The sequence below is a fragment of the Dreissena polymorpha genome, chromosome 2 (genome assembly GCF_020536995.1).
Source record: "Dreissena polymorpha isolate Duluth1 chromosome 2, UMN_Dpol_1.0, whole genome shotgun sequence".
Taxonomy (NCBI): Eukaryota; Metazoa; Mollusca; class Bivalvia; order Myida; family Dreissenidae; genus Dreissena; species Dreissena polymorpha.
Genome location: NC_068356.1, coordinates 69,776,393 through 69,802,792, shown reverse-complemented (window position 1 = coordinate 69,802,792; position 26,400 = coordinate 69,776,393). Strand labels below are relative to the sequence as shown.

General features: G+C 37.0%; 1 protein-coding gene across 1 annotated transcript in view; it reads left to right on the top strand.

Annotated features, from left to right (window-relative positions):
* Positions 1-26,400, top strand: part of LOC127867493 (E3 ubiquitin-protein ligase UHRF1-like) — a 92,860-nt gene that overhangs the window by 9,560 nt on the left and 56,900 nt on the right. The window contains exons 2-3 of the mRNA XM_052408672.1: positions 7,295-7,435; positions 13,107-13,172. Coding sequence (XP_052264632.1) covers positions 7,295-7,435; positions 13,107-13,172 — 207 coding nt within the window. The remainder of the gene's footprint in view (positions 1-7,294; positions 7,436-13,106; positions 13,173-26,400) is intronic.

Sequence of the window (26,400 nt, the reverse complement as noted above, 5' to 3'; positions counted from 1 at the left end):
CCGAGGGCCCTGCGGCCCCCTTGCCCCCAGCTTTAAGTTTAGGACTTTCAAAATATCCAACTTTGACCCCTGCAAATGCTTTGCTAAAACTTTGGCTACAGTTTCTAAAATTTGGCTACACAAAATTCCATTTGGCTAAAATGTTGGCCACAGAAATTTTTGGGCAAGAGGAGCCCTGTTTGGATTGTATTTGGGTCATCTGGGGTCAGCAACTAGGCACTAGGTCAAATAATAGAAAAACCTTGTGTAGACTATAGAGGTCACAGTTTTCATCAGATTTTATTGAAATATAGTCAGAATGTTTGTCTTGTTAAAATCTGGATTGGGATTGACTTTGGGTCATCTAGGGTCAAAAACTAGGTCAGATTAAAAAAACAAACTTTTGTAGACAGTAGAGGTCACAGTTTTCATAAAATCTATGAAATTTGGCCAGAATATTAATCTTGATGAAATCTGGGTTGGGATATTAGGGTCATCTGGGGTCAAAAACTAGGTCAAATCATAGAAAAACTTTGTGAAGACAATAGAGGTCATAGTTTTCATATGATCTTAATGAAATATGGTCAGAATGTTTATCTTGATAATATCTGATTTTGGATCGTATATGGGTCATCTGGGGTCAAAAATTAGGTCACCGGGCAAATTCTAGTAAAACCTTGTGTAGATGAAAGAGGTCACAGTTTTCATCACGTCTTAATGAAATTTTGTCAGAATGTATTAATTAATGAAATTTGGCTTCGGATTGTATATGGGTCTAATAAAATTTAAGTTCATGAAGCAAGGTTAGTCAGGTGAGCGATTCAGGGCCATCATGGCCCTCTTGTTCTGAATTTCTGACTATTACTGTTTAACTGGGACTAAAGAACGAAGTAGTTCAAAGGCAAACTTAGTAAATGAAAAAAGCACGTGGAGTTTATAGCAAAGTTCTTGTTTTATTGTGAAAAATTGACCGAAAATTGCCTTCATTCATTAATGACAGCTGGACTTTCGGAATTACTACTATTTTGGGGTCATATTTGTGAAACTTTTAGCTGTTGAGGACATAAAACAGATGGATTTTCATCAAATAAAAGGTGTTTTATCGTAGATGGACGCTTCCTGCTGGCATCCACAACGACATGTGCGCATTGTTTGATCTTTCATGTTGTTGCATTGTGTTATTCAATACACCTGTGAAATTATCGTTGGATACCTTTGCTCTTATTATATATATAAGGACCAAAATTTTTTTTAAGTACCTGTGGTTGCTTTAATTCAGCTCTGAGATTTATAACCCAAACTGCCAAAGGGTTGCTGAGAGTTGCTAAACGCTGTCTTTTCCAAAGGTGCAACATTTAATCACAACTGCAATTTTTTGAAAGACTGATAAACACTATTACTGCAAAAACTTATTAATGTTTACCTGTCAAAACCACAAGCCCATGCAAATGGTATCATTAAATCGCAAAAATGTTTGTGTTTTATTTACTTAGTTTTTCTTCCCTACTTTCTATCCACCATAATAAAACCTGTATCCACCATAATAAAACCTGTTGCAATGCTGCGGACATACAGTGTACACAGTACACGGTGCTGCTAAAAAGCTGCATGAAGGGGAAAGCTGGAATAGTCTTGTTTTTAAGCTCATCTATTTTTTGAAAAAAATTATGAGCTATTGTCGTCACTTTGGCGTCGGCGTCCGGTTAAGTTTTGCGTTTAGGTCCACTTTTCTCATAAAGTATCAATGCTGTTGCATTCAAACTTTGTACACTTACTTACTATCATGAGGGGACTGGGAAGGCAAAGTTAAATAACTCTGGCTTGCATTTTGACATGTGCCCTTTTTATACTTAGAAAATTGAAAATTTTGGTTAAGTTTTGTGTTTAGGTCCATTTTATTCCTTAAGTATCAAAGCTATTGCTTTCATACTTGCAACACTTACTATCATAAGGGGACTGTGCAGGCAAAGTTATGTAACTCTGACTGGCATTTTGACAGAATTATGTGCTCTTTTTATACTTAGAAAATTGAAAATTTGGTTAAGTTTTGTGTTTAGGTCCACTCTTTTCCTAAAGTATCAAAGCTATTGCTTTTAGGTTTTTTTTCCACTTTTTGGGAAGATAGCCCATGGAATTTTGTCGGCATTTTCATGAAATTGGGAAAATAAATTCATTAGCCTTTTTTTCCACACAAAAAGTCCACTTATTAGGGAAATACTAAATTTGATATAACTCTTTAGAATCATTCAAATTAAAAGAACAAAATCATAGAATACTTTATTAGATGTAATTGAATTAAAATTGAGATAAAATACGCATTTGACTTCTTTCTAAAAAAAAAAATTATAATTTTTTTTATTTTTTTGGAAATTGGGAATTTTTGCCACATTTTGGGAAAAAAGTATACTTTTTGAGATTGGGAACATAGCCGAATTTCGGCTATAAAATCGGGCCAAAAAAACCCCCTGGCTTTCATACTTGCAACACTTAATAACTATCGTAAGGGGACTGTGCAGGCAAAGTTATGTAACTCTGACTGGCATTTTGATGGAATTGTGGGCCCTTTATACTTGAAAATTTGGTTAAGTTTTGTGTTTTGGTCCACTTTACCCCTAAAGTATCAGAGATATTGCTTTCATACTTGGAACACTCGCAAATTATCATAAGGCAGGCTTTTTCCGCTCCATTTTGGGAATACGCCACACTGGAATTTTGGGAATTTCGCGTCGTGAAAACCCCCATTTTGGTAAGAAAAATATTCGCAAAATTGGCTCAATTGGGAAAAATTATCGCATGTAAATAGTGTTTCTTATATTTCAAAGAAGCCGTTAACTGGTAAATAACGACTATTTTGATAACTTATTATTAAAATTTTACAAAGTATTATGAACATGTGAGATAAGTGCAGGTTTTTTAATCTGAATTTGGGGAAAAGGCCTTGCCTTTTTTGAGGTGAAAAAATCGTGCGAAGCGCCAGATTTTGAGGAAAATAAGGAAAGTCTTAAATAATCATTAACATATTTTATAGTTTTTAAAGCAAATTCAAGGCAACAGATAATTTAATTATTCAACACTTTCTATTTTGTACACCAGATCAGGTTAACTTATATTTTTGAAGGTAAAAAAAAAAAAAAAAAAAAAAATTTTTTTTTTTTTGGAATTGGGATTTTTTTTTTTCAATTGGGGAAAAAAACAACCAGATTTGCATTGGGAATGTGGCCGAATTTCGGACCCGTGGCATAGGGCGGAAAAAGCCTGTAAGGGGACAGTAAAGGACAAGTTGCATAACTCTGGTTGTCTTCTTTACGGAATTATGGCTCTTTTTAGCTCACCTGAGCACGTTGTGCTCATGGTGAGCTTTTGTGATCGCTTTTTGTCCATTGTGCGTTGTGCGATGTCAACATTTGCCTTGTTAACTATCTAGAGGCCACATTAATTGTCCAATCTTCATGAAATTTGGTCAGAAGATTGGTTTTAATGATATCTTAGAAGAGTTCGAAAATGGTTACATTTGCTTGAAAAACATGGCTGCCAAGATGCGGGGCATTTTTCCTTATATGGCTATAGTAAAATCTTGTTAACACTCTAGAGGCTACATTCATTGTCTGATCTTCATAAAACTTGGTCAGAAGATTCATCCCAATAATATCTTGGACGAGTTCAAAAATGATGCCAGTTGGTTGAAAAACATGGCCGCCAGGGGGCGGGGCATTTTTTCTTATATGGCTATTGTAAAACCGTGTTAACACTCTAGAGGCCAAATTTATTTTCCGATCTTCATAAAACTTGCTCAGAAGATTTGTCCCACTGATATCTTGGATGAGTTCAAAAATGGTAACCTTTGCTTGAAAAACATGGCTGCCAAGGGGGCGGGGCATTTTTCCTTATATGGCTACATGTATATATGGCTATAGTAAAATCTTGTTAACGCTCTAGAGGCCACATTTATTGTCCAAACTCCAATCTTAATAAAACTTGTTCAGAAGATTCATCCCAATAATATCTTGGATGAGCTTGAAAATGATGCCGGTTGGTTGAAAAACATGGCCGCAAGGGGCAGGGATTTTTCCTTTTATGGCTATTGTAAAACCTTGTTAACACTCTAGAGGCCACATTTATTGTGCAATCTTGATGAAATATGGTCAGAAGATTTGTCTTAATGATATCTTGGATGAGTTGGAAAATGGTAATGTTTGCATGAAAAACATGGCCGCCAAGGGGCAGGGCATTTTTCCTTATATTGCTCTTTAAGGCTATAGTAAAATCTTGTTAACACTCTAGAGGCCACATTTATAGTCCGATCTTCATGAAACTTGGTCAGAAGATTCATCCTAATAATATCTTGGACGAGTTCAAAAATGATGCCGGTTGGTTGAAAAAGATGGCCACCACGGGGCGGGGCTATTTTCCTTTTATGGCTATAGTAAAACCTTGTTAACACTAGAGGTCACATTTATTTTCCGATCATCATGAAACTTGGTCAGAAGATTTGTCCCAATGATATCTTGGATGAGTTTAAAAATGGTTTTGGTTGCTTTAAAAAGATGGCCACAAGGGGCGGGGCATTTTCCCTTAAATGGCTATAGTAAAATCTTGTTAACACTCTAGAAGCCACATTTATTGTCCAATCTTCATGAAATTTGGTCAGAAGATTGGTCTCAATGATATCTTGGATAAGTTCGAAAATAATTATGTTTGCTTGAAAGAAATGGCTTCCAAGAGGCCGGGCATTTTTCCTTATATGGCTATAGTAACCTCTTGTTAACACTCTAGAGGCTACATTTACTGTCCGATCTTCATGAAACTTGGTCAGAAGATTTATCCCGATAATATCTTGGACGAGTTAAAAAATGATGCTGGTTGGTTGAAAAACATGGCTGCCAGGGGGCGGGGCATTTTTCTTTATATGGCTATAGTTAAACTTTGTTAACACTCTAGAGGCCACATTTATTTTCCGATCTTCGTGAAACTTGGTAAGAAGATTTGTCCCAATAATATCTTGTTATCTCAGGTGAGCGACTTTGGGCCTTTCAGGCCCTCTTGTTTGAATATATGGTTACATTTTGTGTTTAGATCCACTTTACTTCTAAAGTATCAAGGCTAATGCTTTTTAACTTCAAATACTTTCATGCTATCATGAGGGTACTGTACCTGGCAAGTTGAATTTTACCTTGACCTTTGAATGACCTTGACTCTCAAGGTCAAATTATTAAATTTTGCTTAAATTGCCATATCTTCATTATTTATGATTAGATTTGATCGATACTTTGACAAAACAACTCTTACCTGACATACCACAATTGACTCCACCCAAACCATCCCCCACGCCCCCCCCAATCCCCCTCAATCCCCCCTCCATTATTTAAAAAAAATTAAAGATCATCTAATAAATGACCACCACACCCTCACACTATACCCCCCCCCCAACCCCAAAAAATAATGTTTACGCCCCCGGTAGGGTGGCATATAGCAGTTGAACTGTCCGTCAGTATGTCAGTCAGTCTGTCCGTCCGAAAAAAACTTAAACATTGGCCATAACTTTTTCACTTTTGAAGATAGCAACTTGATATTTGGCATGCATGTGTATCTCATGGGGCTGCACATTTTGAGTGGTGAAAGGTCAAGGTCAAGATCATTCTTCAATGTCAAATGTCAAATTTATGGTGTCTGTCCGTCCGAAAACTTTAACATTGGCCATAACTTTTTCAATATTGAAGATAGCAACTTGATATTTGGCATGCATGTGTATCTCATACAGCTGAACATTTTGAGTGGTGAAAGGTGAAGGTGAAGGTCATCCTTCAAGGTCAAATATTAAATATATGGCGTCTGTCCGTCCGAAAACTTTATCATTGGCCATAACTTTTTTAATATTGAAGATAGCAACTTGATATTTGGCATGCATGTGTATCTCATGAAGCTGCACATTTTGAGTGGTGGAAGTTCAAGGTCAAGGTCATCCTTCAAGGTAAAAATAAAATAAAAATCAAAGCGGTGTTCTCATGAAGCTGCACATTTTAAGTGGTGGAAGTTCAAGGTCATCCTTCATGGTCAAGGATATCCTTCAAGGTCAAAGGTCAAAAAACAAATACAAAATTTCAAAGCGGCGTTATCATGAAGCTGCACATTTTGAGTGGTGGAAGTTCAAGGTCAAGATCATTCTTCAAGGTCAAGGTCATCCTTCAAGGTCAAAGGTCAAAAAAAAGTTCAAAGCGGCGTTATCATGAAGCTGCACATTTTGAGTGGTGGAAGTTCATTGTCAAGGTCATCCTTCAAGGTCAAGGTCATCCTTCAAGGTCTAAGGTCAACAAAAATATAAAAAATCAAAGCGGCGTTATCATGAAGTTGCACATTTTGAGTGGTGGAAGTTCAAGGTCAAGGTCATCCTTTAAGTTAAAAAAATATATAAAATTTCAAAGCGGCGTTTTCATGAAGCTGCACATTTTGAGTGGTGGACGGTCAAGGTCATCCTTCAAGGTCATGGTCATCCTTCAAGGTCAAAGGTCAAAAGAAAAAAATCAAAGCGGCCTTCTCATGAAGCTGCACATTTAGAGTGGTGGAAGTTCAAGGTCAAGGTCATTCTTCAAGGTCAAGGTCATCCTTTAAGGTCAAATGTAAAAAAAATAATTCAAAGCGACGTTATCATGAAGCTGTACATTTTGAGTGGTGGAAGTTCAAGGTGAAGGTCATCCTTCAAGGTCAAAGGTAAAAAAATAATATTTTAAAGCGGCTTTCTGATGAAGCTGCACATTCTGAGTGGTGGAAGTTCAAGGTCAAGGTCATCCTTCAAGGTCAAAGGTATTATTATTATTTTTAATTTCAAAGCGGCGCAATTGGGGGCATTGTGTTTCTGACAAACACATCTCGTTTTTTTTCAAACATGGTTAAAAAACACAAATAGTTTTTTTTATTATTTTATTTTTGAAATACCGTCCAACCATCCCACCCAAGAATCCCCCCCCCCCCCCCCCCTAAAAATAAAAAAATATTTTTATTCATTTTTTTTTGCATTTTTGGAAAATAATGTACTGAATGACCACACCCCCACACTATATACTTCTCCACTTCACCCCTCCATCCTTTGTGATTGAAATTGACATAGGTCCCTACACCTTTAAAAAGAAAAATAGATGAGCGGTCTGCACCCGCAAGGCGGTGCTCTTGTTTATTTATAGGCATTGTAAGTCCATCTTTCCACCTTTCACACAATATTTATTTTCGGGGGATATCATTTCAACAAATTTGCTTGTTTTATTTTAACCAATAGTCGTGCAACAACTAGCATTTATCACACTGTAATTTATGAATGTTTTAGTTGGTGGATGGACACACCCTGTTTGACTACAGTGTCGGACTGAATGACCTCATCCAATTGCTGGTGTCGGCCCCCCAGCGTTCAGAAGAAAATGGCCAAGAGAAGACAAATGATGAAAGCTCTGATAAAGAAAATGAAAAGGTTTAATATATTTTGTGTTTAATGTAACAGATCTGAGTTAATTGTGATGACCAATGTCATTAAGTTGAATATTTTATTAAAGTAATTACAAAAAACGTATTTTGCAAACTTTTTAAATTGGAGGTCTCCTATACACTACGCGGCCTGCGATTTTTGCCTAAATCACCGTTCACCGCGTTTGGGCCAACGTGGCAAATCGCGATGAATCGCCGCAAATCGCAGTAATTCACTGTGATAACACTCTACAGGTGATTTCACTGCAACCATCTCGGGATAAAGATCAGCCGTAGAATCATCCCGAATCGCCGTGATTGGTGGTGACTACTATATTTAAATTTCAACTTATTAACTTATGTCATTATTATTGACGATCACATTAGATCGCGAAAATGTATTCCAATATGAAAGTCAACACCGTACTTAATGAATGTTGAATCCTGATTTGCAAACAATATCTTTATTTGTTGAAATAACAATAATTATTGTACAGTACGGCTCACGCAAAACCAACAAAGTTTGCGGATACAGATTTTTATGTCCCCCACTATAGTAGTGGGGGACATATTGTTTTTGCCCTGTCTGTTGGTCTGTTGGTCTGTACGTTGGTCTGTTGGTCTGTACGTTGGTCTGTTTGCGCCAACTTTAACATTTTGCAATAACTTTTGCTATATTGAAGATAGCAACTTCATATTTGGCATGCATGTGTATCTCATGAAGCTGCACATTTATAGTGGTGAAAGGTCAAGGTCATCCTTCAAGGTCAGAGGTAAAATATATGTGGCCAAAATTGCTCATTTTATGAATACTTTTGCAATATTGAAGATAGCAACTTTATATTTGGCATGCATGAGTATCTCATGGAGCTGCACATTTTGAGTGGTGAAAGGTCAAGGTCATCCTTCAAGGTCAGAGGTCAAATATATGTGGCCCAAATCGCTTATTTTATGAATACTTTTGCAATATTGAAGATAGCAACTTGATATTTGGCATGCATGTGCATCTCATGGAGCTGCACATTTTGAGTGGTGAAAGGTCAAGGTCATCCTTCAAGGTCAGAGGTCAAATATATGTGGCCCACATCGCTTATTTTATGAATACTTTTGCAATATTGAAGATAGCAACTTGATATTTGGCATGCATGTGTATCTCATGGAGCTGCACATTTTGAGTGGTGAAAGGTCAAGGTCATCCTTCACAAGGTCAAGGTCATCCTTCAAGGTCAAACATCATATAGGGGGACATTGTGTTTCACAAACACATCTTGTTTTGTTCTCGAAGTTTCTCCGCAGCCACAACAAGTATTCACTCTGAATCATGCCGAGGCACTCTGCGATAATTCGCGGATATAAGAAACAGGTACAGATAATAATGACCTGATATTTTTACTTCTACGCGATTGTTTTAACATTTCGTCAGCTTCTCTGCATACTTCATTCAATTACCATCGATGTCATCATTTTGTAGGTCAGTAACCATATCAAAGAAATTTACTTAGTTTAATCTCAGAACGAGACTTGCTTTAATCGTCCAAAATAAACGATATCTATTTTGCGTAAGAGTTGCTAAAATGCACAGAAATATAAATAATGTCGACCATTTGAATAAAATCAAATGGTTTATTTGAATAATGAATACTATCACTTCGTCCCGATTTTCAGAAAATGACTTACATGTGCATCTAAATTTAAATATACACTGTAACTCCAATATAACGCGCTCCGTTATAACGCTGAATCCAATTTAACGCGGAGGGTGCTTGGATCCCATTTTTTCTCCAACCTTCCATTTGATTTCTGATTCAAATCCGTATCATGCAATTTCAGACAATTAAAAGATGGCGGCAATCACATGTTGATTGCTTTATTCAACTGTCCGTTGAACTGATTATAATCGCCTCGAGGTTAAACAACACAGACAGCTAATTGGTGTTAATCTGTTGTGTAATGTCAATAAAGGTGTGAAAAACTCGCGTGTCAGTGTTTATTACATGTATTCCTCATCAGAGCAGTTCAGTGCGATAATTTCCATAAGTTAAAAGCAAGCGGGATAGTTATACAATTAAAGTAATTCAAAACAATTGAAACATTCTTACTTTGATATGGTTGCAGTTTGACTATATTAAATGAGCGGCTGTGAAATATACTGCCTACAGTATAAAACTACTTTTTCTGTCATTTCATTATCATTCTAGTATTATTTCATTTAATCTTTCAGTTCGTGTATAAGAAATTAAATAATGCAGACGATTTAGTTACATGCGAACACAGTGTACCGGTAATTGTTAACAGAGTTTCACTTTCATTTTTGCACGTCAGCAGAAAGTCCCCGGGAAACACATTTTTTGCATGCGTATGACGCAATAAAACAATTTTTTGTACATGAGTCGTATTGCATTCAATCTAAATTTAAAGTCGCTCATCCAATGAAAGCTCTGCCCCATAATGCACTGTACTCTTAAACGCTTCTGAAAATGGTATATATGCGTACGGTTGTGTTTACGAATTTCTTAAACATATATCGTCATTAATGTTCAAGATTATTATTTTTTAAGTGATGTTGCAATTTTATTGGATTATCGGATAAATGTGCACATAAGAAAAGCGGTATGTATACTGTTATCGATACAATTTGGTTTATATGCATGTATTTGCGTCAACACAGAATGGCAATATACATGACCTATATTATAGGCTATTCTATACCTATTTTTTTTATAGCGCCCTGCAGTAAATGAGCTCAGAACCTATAACGCGGATCCGTTATAATGCTGTTTTGCGGCTTGGACCCCATTGACCGTGCTATATTGGAGTTACAGTGTACACATTGCTTCAGGTGATGTACGCGTCTCCAATCCCGATTGGACTGCTAGATCTATTTAATAAAACCGTTGAGTAGCGTGTAAAATTCATTTGATGGATCAATAGTAAACGTTTGTCTTTACAATTTCTCGAGTAATGTTGAACGGCATATACTTTTGAAAATGGGAGCAGTGATCATTCGGAATTATCGTTAATTTGATTGTTTCAAACATAGTTTGTTACACTTAAAATTAGGCGGTGAATCGTTTGATTTGGTGGCAGTCTGTTTCATTTCGTACCCCGTGCAATTTTTCAGATCATAATCTCTGTGCTTTATTACTCGACCTTCTGACCACGTGTGCTACTGAAAGTAACCATCGGACTGTGTATTATGGTCTGTACAAGAGGGTAGGACCCATGTTGATGATCCCTAAATGTTAGATAAGCATGTGCACTATCGATTTAGTTGGTATTATCCAATCAAGCCCTGAACATCCAATATCTTGTGTATTACCAGAAACAAACTGAAGATAAGCACGTGTCGTCTGTCAAAACAATGATTGTATAGCTGTTAACATCTTGAAGTAGCTCACATAGTTAATTCCCATATATGCTCTTGGAAACATACTTGCTTAAAACATTTAAAATAACGATATTTATTTTCATAAGAATTGCTAATATATACATAAAAGTTTGACAATTTCAAAATTTACTCCCTTTCTGGATTCCCAGAAAATGACATGTTGCATTAAATCTAAACTTAAATTAAGTTGTTTATTGGTCGTTGAAGAATACAATGAAATGTACACCACACTTGTGTGTAGTCAGTATACAATACAATAATTGTTTCAATAACAAAAGGAACTGAAACAGCGTAACGGTTACAATACAGTGTGTTTTAATTATGTTTTATTTAGAGGAAATGTCAATGCCAAATATTTCGCGAGGTACCCTGGTAATTAAGTTGAAATTCACAACAAAACTTTAAATTGAAATTAAAATTATTGATATCAATGTTTTACCCGCTATGAAACGTTTATTATGCCCCCCTTCGAAGAAGAGGGGTATATTGCTTTGCTCATTTCGGTCTGTCGGTCCGTCCACCAGGTGGTTTCCGGATGATAACTCAAGAACGCTTGGGCCTAGGATCATGAAACTTCATAGGGACATTGATCATGACTCGTAGATGACCCCTATTGATTTTGAGGTCACTAGGTCAAAGGTCAAGGTGACCCGAAATAGTAAAATGGTTTCCGGATGATAACTCAACAACACTTAGGCCTAGGATCATGAAACTTAATAGGTAGATTGATCATGACTCGCAGATGCTCCCTATTGATTTTCAGGTCACTAGGTCAAAGGTCAAGTTCGCAGTGACCCAAAATAGTAAAATGGTTTCCGGATGATAACTAAAGAACGCTTAGGCCTAGGATCATGAAACTTGATAGGTAGATTGATCATGACTCGCAGATGACCCCTATTGATTTTCAGGTCACTAGGTCAAAGGTGAAGGTCACAGTGACCCGAAATAGTAAAATGGTTTCCGGATGATAACTCAAGAACGCTTATGCCTAGGATCATGAAATTTCGTAGGTAGATTGATAATGACTGGCAGATGACCCCTATTGATTTTCAGGTCACTAGGTCAAAGGTCAAGGTCACGGTGACCCGAAGTAGTAACATGGTTTCTGGATGATAACTCAAGAACGCTTATGGCTTGGATCATGAAACTTCATAGGTAAAATGATCATGACTGGCAGATGACCCCTATAGATTTTCAGGTCACTAGGTCAAAGGTCAAGGTCACAGTGACAAAAAACATATTCACACAATGGCTGTCACTACAACGGAGAGCCCATATGGGGGGCATGCATGTTTTACAAACAGCCCTTGTTTACAAATAAATACACACACGCCAATTTTCGCGCACTTTTTATCAGAACAAAGAAATTAATTTAATTCATTTGCACTATGTATTTGTGGCTAGAATTTGTAACCGAAAATAGACGACGCGTGCAAACCGTGTCAGGTGATTTACGCATGTACAATACAACTGATCTGATTTGGCGCTTATTTCATCAAATCTTTAAATAGAAACATATGCCGAAATTCATTGGATAATTTCGAACATTTGTGTATGACATACTTTAGGACTCTTATTGTCAATATTAACCAGAATTCTCTTTTAAAATGGAAATCGGGCATATGCGGGATTATCGTGTAATGGATAAAGACGGAAGAAGTTGCATGTATGTGATTGAGACAGTTGAAACGTATGTATCGGGGAATCGAGAGACTCAGAAAAATATGACGACTACATTACAATCAGTTATGAGTTCTCCTTGGCTTCAAACTGTTAATTGCATAATCAAAAATGCAATTATCACTCCTCCAGGTACGGTTATCATACAGCTAGGTGCGAACACTGTTTTGTTTTATACGCAGCATTTAAAAAGACAAAGATAACCTGTCAGGGACATGGGTGTGAAATACATGTTGACATTTTAAAAAGGATACTCAATTATATCTGCCAACAATGCTAATAATCCCATATTGCTATAATTTCTGTGAAGATTATACATGTACATGTAACGTAGGAAAATCGTTCTTCACCGCGTTGACAGTGAACGCGGTGAATCGCGGTGAATTACCGCGGAGATTATATTTATAGCATTAGCGGTGATCATGCTTAACCTAGTCTGATGAAACGCGCGAGATTGCAGCGATTTTTCAACCAAAATGAATAATGACCACCGCATGTCGGTGATTTAGGCAAAAAATCGCAGGCCGAGTAGTGTATCTTAACAAGTGTCATTGTATAATATTGTGCATTGCTATGATCATATTCATTGAAATTTGTGTGTTATTTTCAGGGACAAGAGGATGATGTTGATGAGAATATTGCGGATGAAACAGACACAAATGACAGTATATACAAAGTAAGTGTATAAGTTAGTGTTCACATGTGATGGACCAGTTTTGTTTTTGAATTTTAATTTGTTTTTATGCCCCCAGAACGATAGATGATATTTACCATGCATGTGTAAATCATGGAGCTGCACATTTGTAAATATTGAACACAGCAACTTCATATTTGGCATGCATGTGTATTTCGTGGAGCTGCACATTTTGAGTGGTGAAAGGTCAAGGTAATCCTTCAAGGTCAAAGGTCAAAAACTAAAAAAAAATAATTTCATTTCTCCATTCAATCTCTTACTTCTCCTGGAGATGCAAATTTTGTTTGGTGAAAGGTCAAGGTCAACCTTCAAGGTCAAAGGTGAAAATATAAAAGACATAAATTTTTATAACATTTTTAATTTTGAACACAGCAACTTTATATTTGGCATGCATGTGTATCTCATGGAGCTGCACATTTTGAGTGGTGAAAGGTCAATGTCATCCTTTAATGTCAAAGGTCAAAAAATTAAAAATAAATTCATTTCTCCATTCAATCTTTTACTTCTCATGGAGCTGTACATTTTGAGTGGTGAAAGGTCAAGGTCAACCTTCAAGGTCAAACGTCAAAAAATAAAACACAAATTTCCATAACTTTTTATGCCCCCAGATCGAATGATCGGTGCATATTGTTTTTGGCCAATCTGTCTGTCATTCCGTCATTATGTCCTAAAACTTTAACCTTACAGTAAAGTTTTGCAATAACTTTTGAGATATTGAACATAGCAACTTGATATTTGGCATGCATGTTTATCTCATGGAACTGCACATTTTGAGTGGTAAAAGGTAAAGGTCATCTGTCAAGGTCAAAGGTAAAAAAAAAGTGGCGCATTAGGGGGCATTGTGTTTCTGACAAACACATCTTGTTCAATTTGAAAATCATGAGCGATCTGGTTTTTTTATAGCTCACCATGGTGAGCTTTTGTGATCGCTTTTTGTCCGTCGTCGGTTGTGCGTTATCCGTTGTGCGGCGTCAACATTTGCCTGGTTAACTACCTAGAGGCACATGAAATTTGGTCAGCAGATTGGTTTCAATGATATCTTGGATGAGTTCGAAAATGGTTACGTTTGCTTGAAAAACATGGCTGCTAAGGGGCGGGGCATTTTTTCTTATATGGCTATATTAAAATCTTGTTAACACTCTAGAGGCCACATTTATTGTCTATTCTTCATAAAACTTGGTCAGAAGATTCATCCCAATAATATCTTGGACGAGTTTGAAAATGATGCCGGTTGGTTGAAAAACATGGCCGCCAGAGGGGCAGCGCATTTTTCCTTATATGGCTATAGTTAAACCTTGTTAACATTCTATAGAGGCCACATTTATTTTCCAATCTTCATGAAACTTGCTCAGAAGATTTGTGCCACTGATATCTTGGATGAGTTCAAAAATGGTAACCTTTGCTTGAAAAACATGGCTGCCAAGGGGGCGGGGCATTTTTCCTTATTTGGCTATATATATGGCTATAGTAAAATCTTGTTAACACTCTAGAGGCCACATTTATTTTCCTATCTTCATGAAACTTGTTCAGAAGATTCATCCCAATAATATCTTGGACGAGTTCAAAAATGATGCCGGTTTGTTGAAAAACATGGCCGCCAGGTTGCGGGGCAGTTTTCCTTATATGGCTATAGTAAAACCTTGTTAACACTCTCGATGTCACAATTATTGTCCTATCTTCATAAAACTTGGTCAGAAGATTCATCCTAATAATATCTTGGACGAGTTTGAAAATGATGCTGGTTGGTTGAAAAACATGGCTGCAAGGGGGCGGGGCATTTTTATGTCCCCCACTATAGTAGTGGGGGACATATTGTTTTTGCCCTGTCTGTTGGTCTGTTGGTCTGTTTGCACCAACTTTAACATTTTGCAATAACTTTTTCTATATTGAAGATAGCAACTTCATATTTGGCACGCATGTGTATCTCATGAAGCTGCACATTTTGAGTGGTGAAAGGTGAAGGTGAAGGTCATCCTTCAAGGTCAGAGGTCAAATATATGTGGCCGAAATCTCTCATTTTATGAATACTTTTGCAATATTGAAGATAGCAACTTGATATTTGGCATGCATGTGTATCTCATGGAGCTGCACATTTTGAGTGGTGAAAGGTCAAGGTCATCCTTCAAGGTCAGAGGTCAAATATATGTGGCCCAAATCGCTTATTTTATAAATACTTTTGCAATATTGAAGATAGCAACTTGATATTTGGCATGCATGTGCATCTCATGGAGCTGCACATTTTGAGTGGTGAAAGGTCAAGGTCATTTTTCAAGGTCAGAGGTCAAATATATGTGGCCCAAACCGCTTATTTTATGAATACTTTTGCAATATTGAAGATAGCAACTTGATATTTGGCATGCATGTGTGTCTCAAGGAGCTGCACATTTTGAGTGGTGAAAGGTCAACGGGTTTTTTTTAGAAAAAGGGGAAGACGCTGGGTAAAAGGGGAAAATCGAGCGCGAAAGAGACATATTTGGGGAAAAAATAAAAACTGTTCATTTTAATGTCTATAACTCGCCTACAGACTTCAGGTTTTGTTTAAAAAAAAGAGGCATGTCTCTGACCTTTTTGTTCTTAAACACATGAACAAGTATGATATTAAAGTCAAAGTCCTAAATAAAGTTGCAGGTGTAGATCTTATATTGAGAAATGTTTTCAACTGGGGCCGGGGAACGATGTCAATAATATGATTTCAATTTCATGATGAATGGGTTGACGATATAGATCTGCTACAGTATTGGAAGGGAAAGGTGCGGCAGCTGCCGATTGTCTACTTTCACTTTCACAATAATCCGACAGTATTAATCGATGTTGATAACATGTACCTCCGAGTCCTGCTGGGTTTCAACGGTTTTTGATGATTCATTCTTAAAAATGCGTCAACGCAATTAATATTTTCCGAGTCCGATCGTTTTATTTTGTTCGTGTATGAACGCCAATTGTGAGACTTTTTTTCTGTTTTAACATTTATATCTTGGCTTTCATATAATTTTGATGAAATTTCGACTGGTTTCCGGTAATTAATTGACAAAACACCCTTCTCGCGCAAGACCGGAATCCAGTAAAATAGTCACATGATTAATACGATTAGTTGCCCGGTTTCCATGACGTACTTTAAGAGCTATATATAGAATCACTGGGATTCCCAGATTTGAGTGTTCGTCGAGAGAGAGAGAGAGAGAGAGAGAGAGAGAGAGAGAGAGAGAGAGAGAGAGAGAGGTTATTTTTAGGGGAAAAATTCTGGTCATCCTTCAAGGTCAAACACCATATAGGGGGACATTGTGTTTCGCAAACACATCTTGTTCCTTATATGTATATGGCTATAGTAAAATCTTGTTAACACTCTAGAGGCCACATTTACTGTCTGATCTTCATGAAAATTGGTCAGAAGATCCATCCCGATAATATCTTGGACAAGTTCAAAAATGATGCGGGTTGGTTGAAAAACATGGCTGCCAGGGGGCGGGGCATTTACCTTATATGGCTATAGTAAAACCTTGTTAACACTCTAGAGGCCACATTTATTTTCCGATCTTTGTGAAACTTGGTCAGAAGATTTGTCCCAATAATATCTTGTTATCTCAGGTGACCAACTTTGGGCCTTTCAGGCCCTCTTGTTTTAGAAAAAGGGGAAGACGCTGGACGCTGGGTAAAAGGGGAAAATAGAGCACGAAAGAGACATATTTGGGGAAAAAATAAAAAATAATGGTTTATTTCAATGTCTATAACTAATCTACAGAGGCATGTCTCTGTCACTATTATTGTGAGTTTAAAGTCTCCTAGAGGAATTGTCCCCAAATACAGCACCAGTTGTGACATAGGAATTGTTTGGGTCACTACTGGATCCAAATAGCTCGCAATATTTACACATAAACCCATGTTTAGTTTGACTGTGATATAGCCATGGGTATCGGGATTTGTATACTTGAGAATTAAAACGACAATCACGTTTTGGTTGCGTTTCGTCTGGCTTAGAAAATAAAGTTGCAGGGGTAGATCTAATTATGGGAGATGTTTTCAACTGTTTTTCTGTACTGGGGTTGGGGGGCGATCAGGGCTTTTTTTTCTTCTTTGGGACCTGCCGAAAATCGGCCCTTTCCCCTCAGATTTTTTTTTCCCATCAGCAGGTAAATTTTCCCCCAGACTTCATTTTTTTCCCCTAAAAAAAAAAAAAAAAAAAATTGACCTGATCCAGTGTAGAAAATATAACATTTTGCATAATTAAATTATCTTTTGCCTTGATTTTGTTTTAAAAACAGGAAAATCTGTTGAATCGATTATTTAAGACTTTCCTTATTTTCCCCAAAATCCGGCGTTTCGCGTGATTTTTTCCCCCAAAATCCGGCATTTAGCATGATTTTTTTCCCCTCAAAAAAGGCCAGGCCCTTTCCCCAAAATCAGATAAAAACCCCTGGCGATGTCAATTTTGATATTTCAGTTTCATTATTAATGGGTAGACGATATATAGATCTGCTACAGTATTGGAAGGGGAAAGTGCGACAGCTGCTGATTGTCTACTTTCACTTTCACAATGTTCATTGTCGATTACCTTCGAATCTTGCTGCGTTTCAACGGTTTTTGATTAGTCGTTCTTTAAAAATGTGTAGATGGGTTTAGTATTTGCCGAGTCCGAACATTTTTTTTTTTTCGTGTATGAACTCCAGACATTTTTAGCTCACCTGATCAGGGTTCGCCAAAACTTGAAAAATCTGTCAGTCATTTGGACTGACAGACTTGAAATTTTTGTCAGTCCGAATCAGTTTCTGTGAGTCCCACTGTCTGACTAAACTATAACAGCAAAACACAACAAAAGAGAGTACCTTTTAGGTGTTAATTGGTTTTGATCAAATTAAAGTACAATAAAAACATGTCCAAAGTTGATATAATGAAACAATTATTATATTAATAATAAACCACATATAAACCAAAGGCATGTCAAACTGTTTTTAGTCTCCACAGCTCTACAAATCCGTGTTCTTGAAAAGTTAGGGTGACATCCAATCAAGTTTGACTTAATTGCACACACCCATTCACACTACTTTGGATGACTTCAATTTCTGTTTATTAGCCAATTTCCCAAGTTCTAAAACAACACCTATTGTTAAAATATTTTCTCTTAGCTGAGGTGGTTGATTTCCAGGTTCAATTAAATTAATGTCTTTCACACCTATTAGTTGATAGAAAGTCCCATGATAATTACCACCATCCATTCTTGTTGTCTGAAATAACACAAAACATAATGCTACAATCTATCAACAACAAATTAACACATGTCCGAATTTGAAATTATCCGAAATATAGTACATTGGGTGGAAAAACTTCAATTGATTTCAGAAATTGTTGGTATGTCAATTAAAATATATCCTTCCCAGAACAATATAATAATGAAACTATTTAACAGAAATGCTCACAAATGCCTGTTGAAACAAGTTTTCATGCGGTTTTTGTTGTGGAGAAATTAAATGGAACAAACAAAATGGCGGTTGCTTTTTTAAACAAAGACCGTTGATTTTGAACTCGCATGTGATAGTCAATTCTAATCCAACTTTAAACATCAAAACATCAAAATGAAGGTAACAAAAAAAGGATTTTGACAGAAGTTGAACAAAACGCATTTACCTTCTATTAATCCAATAGCACATTATACACTTTGAGTGATCTTTTTGAAACCATTTTTCATCCAATTGTGTTGGTCAGTCGGATCGATTATCTTAAATCACTTGTTGGTCCTGAGAAAAATTTGCCGGTCAGGACCGGCGGACCGACGGTTTTGGCGAACCCTGCCTGATTGCTCAGGTGAGCTTTTGTGACCGGTCTTTGTCCGTCGTATGTCCATCTGTCTGTTAACATTTGCTCGTAAACACTCTAGAGGCCACATTTCTTTTCCCATCTTCTTGAAACTTGTTCAGAAGCTTTGTCCCAATGAAATCTCGACCGAGTTCGAAACTGGGTTATGCCGGGTCAAAAACTAGGTCACTAGGTCAAAAAAAGAAAAACCTTGTAAACACTGTAGAAGTCACATTTCATGCCCAATCTTCATGTTACTTTGTCAAAATGTTTGTCTTAATGATATCTTGGTTGAGTTTAAAATTGGTTCAGATGCGTTGAAAAACATGGCCGCCAGTGGGCGGGGCAGTTTTCCTTATTTGGCTATAGAGAAACCTTGTAAACACTCTAGAAGTCACAATTTGTGCCCAATCATCATGAAAGTTGGTCAAAACATTGGTTCAATTGATGTCTCAGACGAGTTCGAAATGATCGAGATCGGTGAAAAAACATGGCCGCCAGTGGGCGTGGCATTTTTCTCTATATGTATATAGTGGCAGTTTTCCCTATTTGGCTATAGAGAAACCTTGTAAACACTCTAAAAGTCACAATTTTTGGACAATCATCTTGAAAGTTGGTCAAAACATTGGTTTTATTGATATCTGGGATGAGTTTGAAAATGGTCGGGATCGGTGAAAAAACATGGCCGCCAGTGGGCAGGGCATTTTTCTCTATTTGTATATAGTGAAAACATGAACACAGTAGAAGTCACATTTTTGGCCAAATTTTCATGAAATTTGCTGAGAACATTTGTTTCCTTGATACGAGAGTTGAGTTCAAAAATGGTTCCGGTCAGTTGAATAACATGGCTGCTGGGAGGGGGGCAGTTTTCTCATTATGCCCCCCCCCCCCCCCCTTTGAAAGAAGAGGGGGTATATTGTTTTGCTCATGTCGGTCCGTCCGTCCACCAGATGGTTTCCGGATGATAACTCAAGAGCGCTTATGCCAAGGATCATGAAACTTCATAGGTACATTGATCATGACTCGCAGATGACCCCTATTGATTTTCAGGTCACTAGGTCAAAGGTCAAGGTCACAATGACCCGAAATAGTAAAATGGTTTCTGGATGATAACTGAAGAACGCTTATGCTTAGGATCATGAAACTTCATAGATACATTGATCATGACACACAGATAACCCCTATTGATTTTCAGGTCAAAGGTCAAGGTCACAGTGACCCAAAGCAGTAAAATGGTTTCCGGATGATAACTCAAGAACGCTTATGCCTAGTATCATGAAACTTCATAGATACATTGATCATGACTCGCAGATAACCCCTATTGATTTTCAGGTCACTAGGTCAAAGGTCAAGGTCACGATGACCCGAAATAGTAAAATGGTTTCCGGATGATAACTCAAGAACGCTTAGGCCTAGGATCATGAAACTTCATAGGTATATTGATCATGACTCGTAGATGCTGACCCCTATTGATTTTCATGTCACTAGGTCAAAGGTCAAGGTCACGGTGACCGGAAATAGTTTAATGGTTTCCAGATGATAACTCAAGAACGCTGATGCCTAGGATCATGAAACTTCATAGGTACATTGATCATGACTCGAAGATCATCGGAAGATGACCGCTATTGATTTTCAGGTCACTAGGTCAAAGGTCAAGGTCACAGTGACCTGAAATAGTAAAATGGTTTCTGGATGACTCAAGAACGCATATGCCTAGGATCATGAAACTTCATAGGTACAGTGATCATGACTTTCAGATGACCCCTATTGATTTTCAGGGCACTAGGTCAAAGGTCAAGGTCACGATGACCTGAAATATTACAATGATTTCTGGATGATTTACTCTAGAACGCTTATGCCTAGGTTCATGAAACTTCATAGGTATATTGATCTTGACTCGCAGATGACCCCTATTGATTATCAGGGCACTAGGTCAAAGGTCAAGGTCACAGTGCCAAAAAACGAATTCACACAATGGCTGTCAATGTCATGGTGACTCAACTTCGAAAAATGGTTTCCAGATGATAACTCAAGAATGCTTACGCCTAGGATCATGAAACTTCATAGGTACATTGATCATGAGGCCATCCTTAAAAATTCTTTTGTTTGGCATAACCCGACAGATCCACTAAAATCGGCCCGACTGAATTATTAATTTTGTTACTTTCCCCCCCCCCCCCCCCCCAAAAAAAAAATTTTTTGCTCGCCAAAAATTCTTTCCGCTAAATTTTTCCTTTCCGCTTTTTATCCTTTCCGAATATTTGCGTCATTTAATTGAATGCTCTTTCAAGGATATCTAGAATAACTATGAACAAAACGCGTACCGGTATTTATTTGAGTCGCCTATTTATTTGACATATGCATATGCGATTAATTAGACTTTAAATACAATAAAACCGCTCCTGTTTTTCTCGTATCCCTTTAATTAAAATACACTGCTGTCGTTCAGGAAAGTTTGGGAGTAAAACAACAAATTAATTAATTATCACCGTTCAATTCAATTCGGCAATCGGCAGAGATGTGTAATATTATTGCCATATAACTAATTATTTAATTATCACTCTTTAATTCAGATCGGTAAATATTCGGTAGAAAGATAAAAAGTGGTCAGCTTAGAAATATTTATTGACGGGTATTATCACGTTTTTGTTTCATTAATTTTGCTTATCTCTTTATACGACTTTCCGACCGGTCGCTATTTTGGAGACAGACGGCGGTATTAAATGTGTATTCAAATTATACAACATCTGTGCATGAATGACCCAATATTATCCGTTAGCTCCACCCGTCCTCACGTTTCATTCGACAATGTCATGTCATGTGTAAGCGAGCTCAATGCTGATTGGCCAGCTACCATTTGCACTTCATTAACAATAAGGTCAAGCAATGTCTTATCGGGTACAGACTGGGTTTTGTTAACTGTTAGAATTAAGAACACTTTCATTGAAACAAAGAGACAAATATAGAAAACCAGTCCGGATTAAAATGGCGGATGTTTTCAACAAAATTTTACTAGATTTTCGCAATTAGATCTTTCTTTTGCCAAATTCTCAATATTTTCGCAAATGACTCAAATGGCAAACGACAGCGCGAGCATTGCGAACGTGTTATTATTGGAATAAATGCTCACTATTACAGGGCTCGTGCTGTCGTTGGCCATTTGCGAAAGTAAAGAGAATTTGGCTCAAGAAAGATATAATTTGCGAATATGCTTAAATCTCGTTAAATTTCATTGAAAACATCCGCCATTTTAATCAGGAGTGTTTTTTAAAACTATTTTTCTGTTTGTTTCCATGAACAATTTGAAGCGCATATGGTAGCTGACCAATCAACATTGAGTTCGCTATCGGGTAATATTTGGTCATTTATGCGCAGATAATGGAATATCACAGTTGATAATGTCGTCTGCCTACAATATAACGGCCGATATCAAGTCCAGACCTGTTAACTTCTACGGATTCGCCGTATTGCTACGGATTATTTGGCTAAACTACGTACTAAGGATTTGTACCGAAAAACTACAGGTCCATCGATCAAAATGGTCAAATTTCAGTTTTTAATCTTACTTTCGCTTATTTTCGGTCTTTGCGGGTAGTTTATCAATCATAATCATTTTGGCGCTTGCGTAGTAAGAAACGTTAAAATTCAAGCCTCCAGGGGAACGAGTGCTGATCGAGCTTGTCGAGTCGTCACTGAACAACAACTGACTTGCGTTTTGGTTCGCAAATTTAGCCGAATAGATACGATTTTACGTTGCTATCCAGTAAACATATCTCTCTCTCTCTATTGCAAAGAATACCGACGATAGTCGATGTATCGGGATTGAGCACGCCTGTTTATACACACGTCGAAGATGGTGGCAAGCAGACGAGAAATTGCGATTAACGGCGAAAATAATATATACCATTCAAATTTACAACGGATATCATATGGTTATTAGGGAATAATGTAATGCGTGTGTCAATTAACGCAAAATACTACCTTTGAGAAAAAAATAAATAAAAAATATTTTTCAGAAATCTGCACAGTGAAAATGTCAGACAATACCAAACGTCCAGATTGGTGTCAGACATTCGGTCTGACGGATTGACAAATTCTGTCAGACCGGATGAGTGTTTGTCAGACCAAACAAAAAGAGAGAAAACACAAAATGAAATGACGGTTACACATAGTATTTATTTATATCATAATGACATATATCAAGTATGTACTATCTAGTAATATCATTAAACAAGTATGTTACTATATATAACTAGATATTATCAGATATCGGAATAGAGACTGGAATTAAAATAATTGATTATCTTCTCATTGTCTCCTTCCTCCTGAAAATCAGAACAGTAATCACTCTTGTCATCTTTACAGTATTGATAGTTGATTTGTTGAGTTTCTGCATCAAAGTCTCTGGGCTAGCGCTGGCCCAAAATTTCTTTGAGCCAACTAGATTTCGTTTTTTCGGGTCGTGGCTTTGAAATAATAATATATACTATGCACTTGTTCATATTTCTTTTTATGACAAGGGCATATCAGATATTATATACTGTGAAACCATTTATTTTCGACAGCACAAAATTTCGTCATTTTTATAAAAATGACGATTTCGTCAGCACTTAAATTCGCCGATTTCTGATTTTAAATTTTAAAAAAATGCGTCAGTCATTATCCGATTTGTGTGTAATACATATTCGCGATCAATAGCAGTTGCGAAAAATCGTACGAATGCGGGAACACACTTGAGAATCACTGCAGGAGGTGGGGCCTGTTTGTCAAATGCCAATTAACTAGTCTTTTGTTTTCAAGGGACAGTAATGGACCCTCTTAATGTATGCCATTCACACGTTCATTGTTATGATTAGCGGACAAGTGGGATCGAATAACCGTTAACGAGTGTTTGTAACAACGAAGCCAATTGCCCATTAGTCTTTTTCTATTATTACAATTGCCATACTGATAACAATCGTAATTCTAGTTGGTATGATTTTTATTAAAATGCTGTCAATACCGTTTTAAAACTGTTTGTGTTATACAAAAGAGGTTCCAGTTTGTTAAGTGTTTTTTTTCAAATAAAATGCTTTTTTATTCTGATATCAACATTAAAATTATAAACTCTATGTGTGTGTTTGTTCTTAAAAAGTAAACTACCGGCATATAAATCAATAATGTCAATAATTTAAAAATAAATAAATTGATACATTTAAAATAGTAATAAGTGTGGTTAAACGCAAACAATCCAACAACAAACAGCAATTAAAATATTCTTTATTAATTTGTGATAAATACGCATGTTGATCACACATCGTCATCTTTCCATTTGGTTTATTGTCTTTCATCGGCATTCGCTGCGTGATGGCTAATATGCAAAACCCCTGAAAAACACAATGCACCTAATGGGTAATAAAGTTATAAACAATTAGCGCTAATTCATTACCATTCTACATAAACGAAGTCAACGCATTCGATACAGCTGTACTGCACACGCGTTTTAAAGAAGTGTAACGTGTCAGTTAAGTACCTTGTGTAATCTACATCCCTTTGTGTCAAAACCGGATTAATCTTGATTACGAAACAGCAGTGAATGTGTGCATGGATTATGTTGGAATTTAATGCCTCATGTCTACGGTAAAGTTTTAAAATATTGTTCAACTCGGTGTTTGTTTTTGTTCAAACATAGAGCATGATAGTTCGTTAGGATCTTAAATTCGCCAATCAGTCGACTGACGAAATTTATGAAAATTAATGCCTGACGATTAATAATGGTTTCACTGTAACATGCAGTTTTCAATATAGAAATTATTATTAAGGTACTTTTCAAAGTACAAACATAAGTTAATTTATACATGTACACTTAACAGTGGATTAAGTTGTCCCAAATTTGAAATCCTGAAAATTAGGCCGGGGGTCTCAGAACAAGGAACCCAACAGGAATAAAGGGCAAAGCCTCCCACCCCACCAGAGCCCTTACAAATTTTTCTTTGTTATAGTCTTTCCAATTGCAATTTAAAGTAAATACAAATCGAAATAATATAAACCACATCGTCTTTATTACTGCATGTGTACTCCTCATTCTATTTCTTCTATAAAGAGCTCCGAAAAATAAAATTAAATCAGCGAAAAATAATGTCTACGAAAACGACAGTCCGAAAAATTGTACGCGTTCTGCACTTGAAACAAAATTTGCATATTGTTAGATTGCATAAAATGAAAATCAGTAGCCTATCAAATACGTAATAAATATACCATTTGGTTGACATTTTTATCTACAATATCATAGCTTGTGGGTAAAAACAACTTCTAAATTATCACCTTTTATTTCAAACGATGAAGTCGATTATCAACAGAAAGGTGTAACATTATCAACATAGAACTAATTATTTAATGATCATCCTTTAATTCAGATCGATAGTCGGTAGAAAGGTCTAAAGTGATCAGCTGATAAATTATTTATTGTTGCTCTTCTTGTCATTTGTTTATCTTTAAATACGACGTTTGCCATCGGCCGCTAAATTGTTGGCAGACGACAGTATTCCAAGTGTCTACGCATGATTGACCCTATACACGTATCATGTGTGAGCGAACTCAATGTTGATTGGCCAGCTACCACGTGCGCTTCAATAACACTATTTTTAGGTCAAGCGATGTCTCGTGTTCTGGTGCAGACCGGTTTTCGTTTATTGTTCAATTTGCGAACACTTTCAATGAAACAAAGAAAAAACTATAGAAAACCAGTCTGGATTTAAATGGCGGATAATTTAAAAAAAGATTTGCAAGATTTAAGCATTTTCGCAAATCAGAATTTTCTTGAGCCAAATTCTCAAATGGCTCCAATGGCGAACGACAGCGCGAGCCCTGAAGTCTACGACATTGTATGGTTCAGCAGTCTCCTGCTCATCTGAGGTACCTTCAATTAAAATATGATCAATCACTGGAGTCTTGTCAAAATTTGTTTGCCAATATTCTCAATATTAATGTGAAAATACTGAGCTCAGGCCGGGGATTGAACCCACGACCTCCAGAGTGTTAGTCAGACAATTTAACCACGTCGCTAAAGAGCTAGCCCTTCAGCAAGGCTGTTGGAAGTGACCTTACTTTTTGCAACACTCCTCCCCCTTTTAATTATTCAAGGCCCAGACACGCCCGTTACAGCATGTCTTGCTACCGCATGGCCCTACCAGAAACCATTAAACAGCTCAGACCGACTCCCGCATTCACAGTACCTTTTTACCTCGTCGCCATTAATGTAAAAACACTGAGCTCAGGCCGGGGATTGAACCCACGACCTCCAGAGTAGTAGTCAGACACTTAACCACGCCGCTAAAGAGCTAGCAATGCTGTTTACATTGAAGACAAATGACCTCTAACATATGCGAGCACCTTGCTGCATGGTCCCTGCTCTCGGATTTTGCGAATTGACATGCACATATGA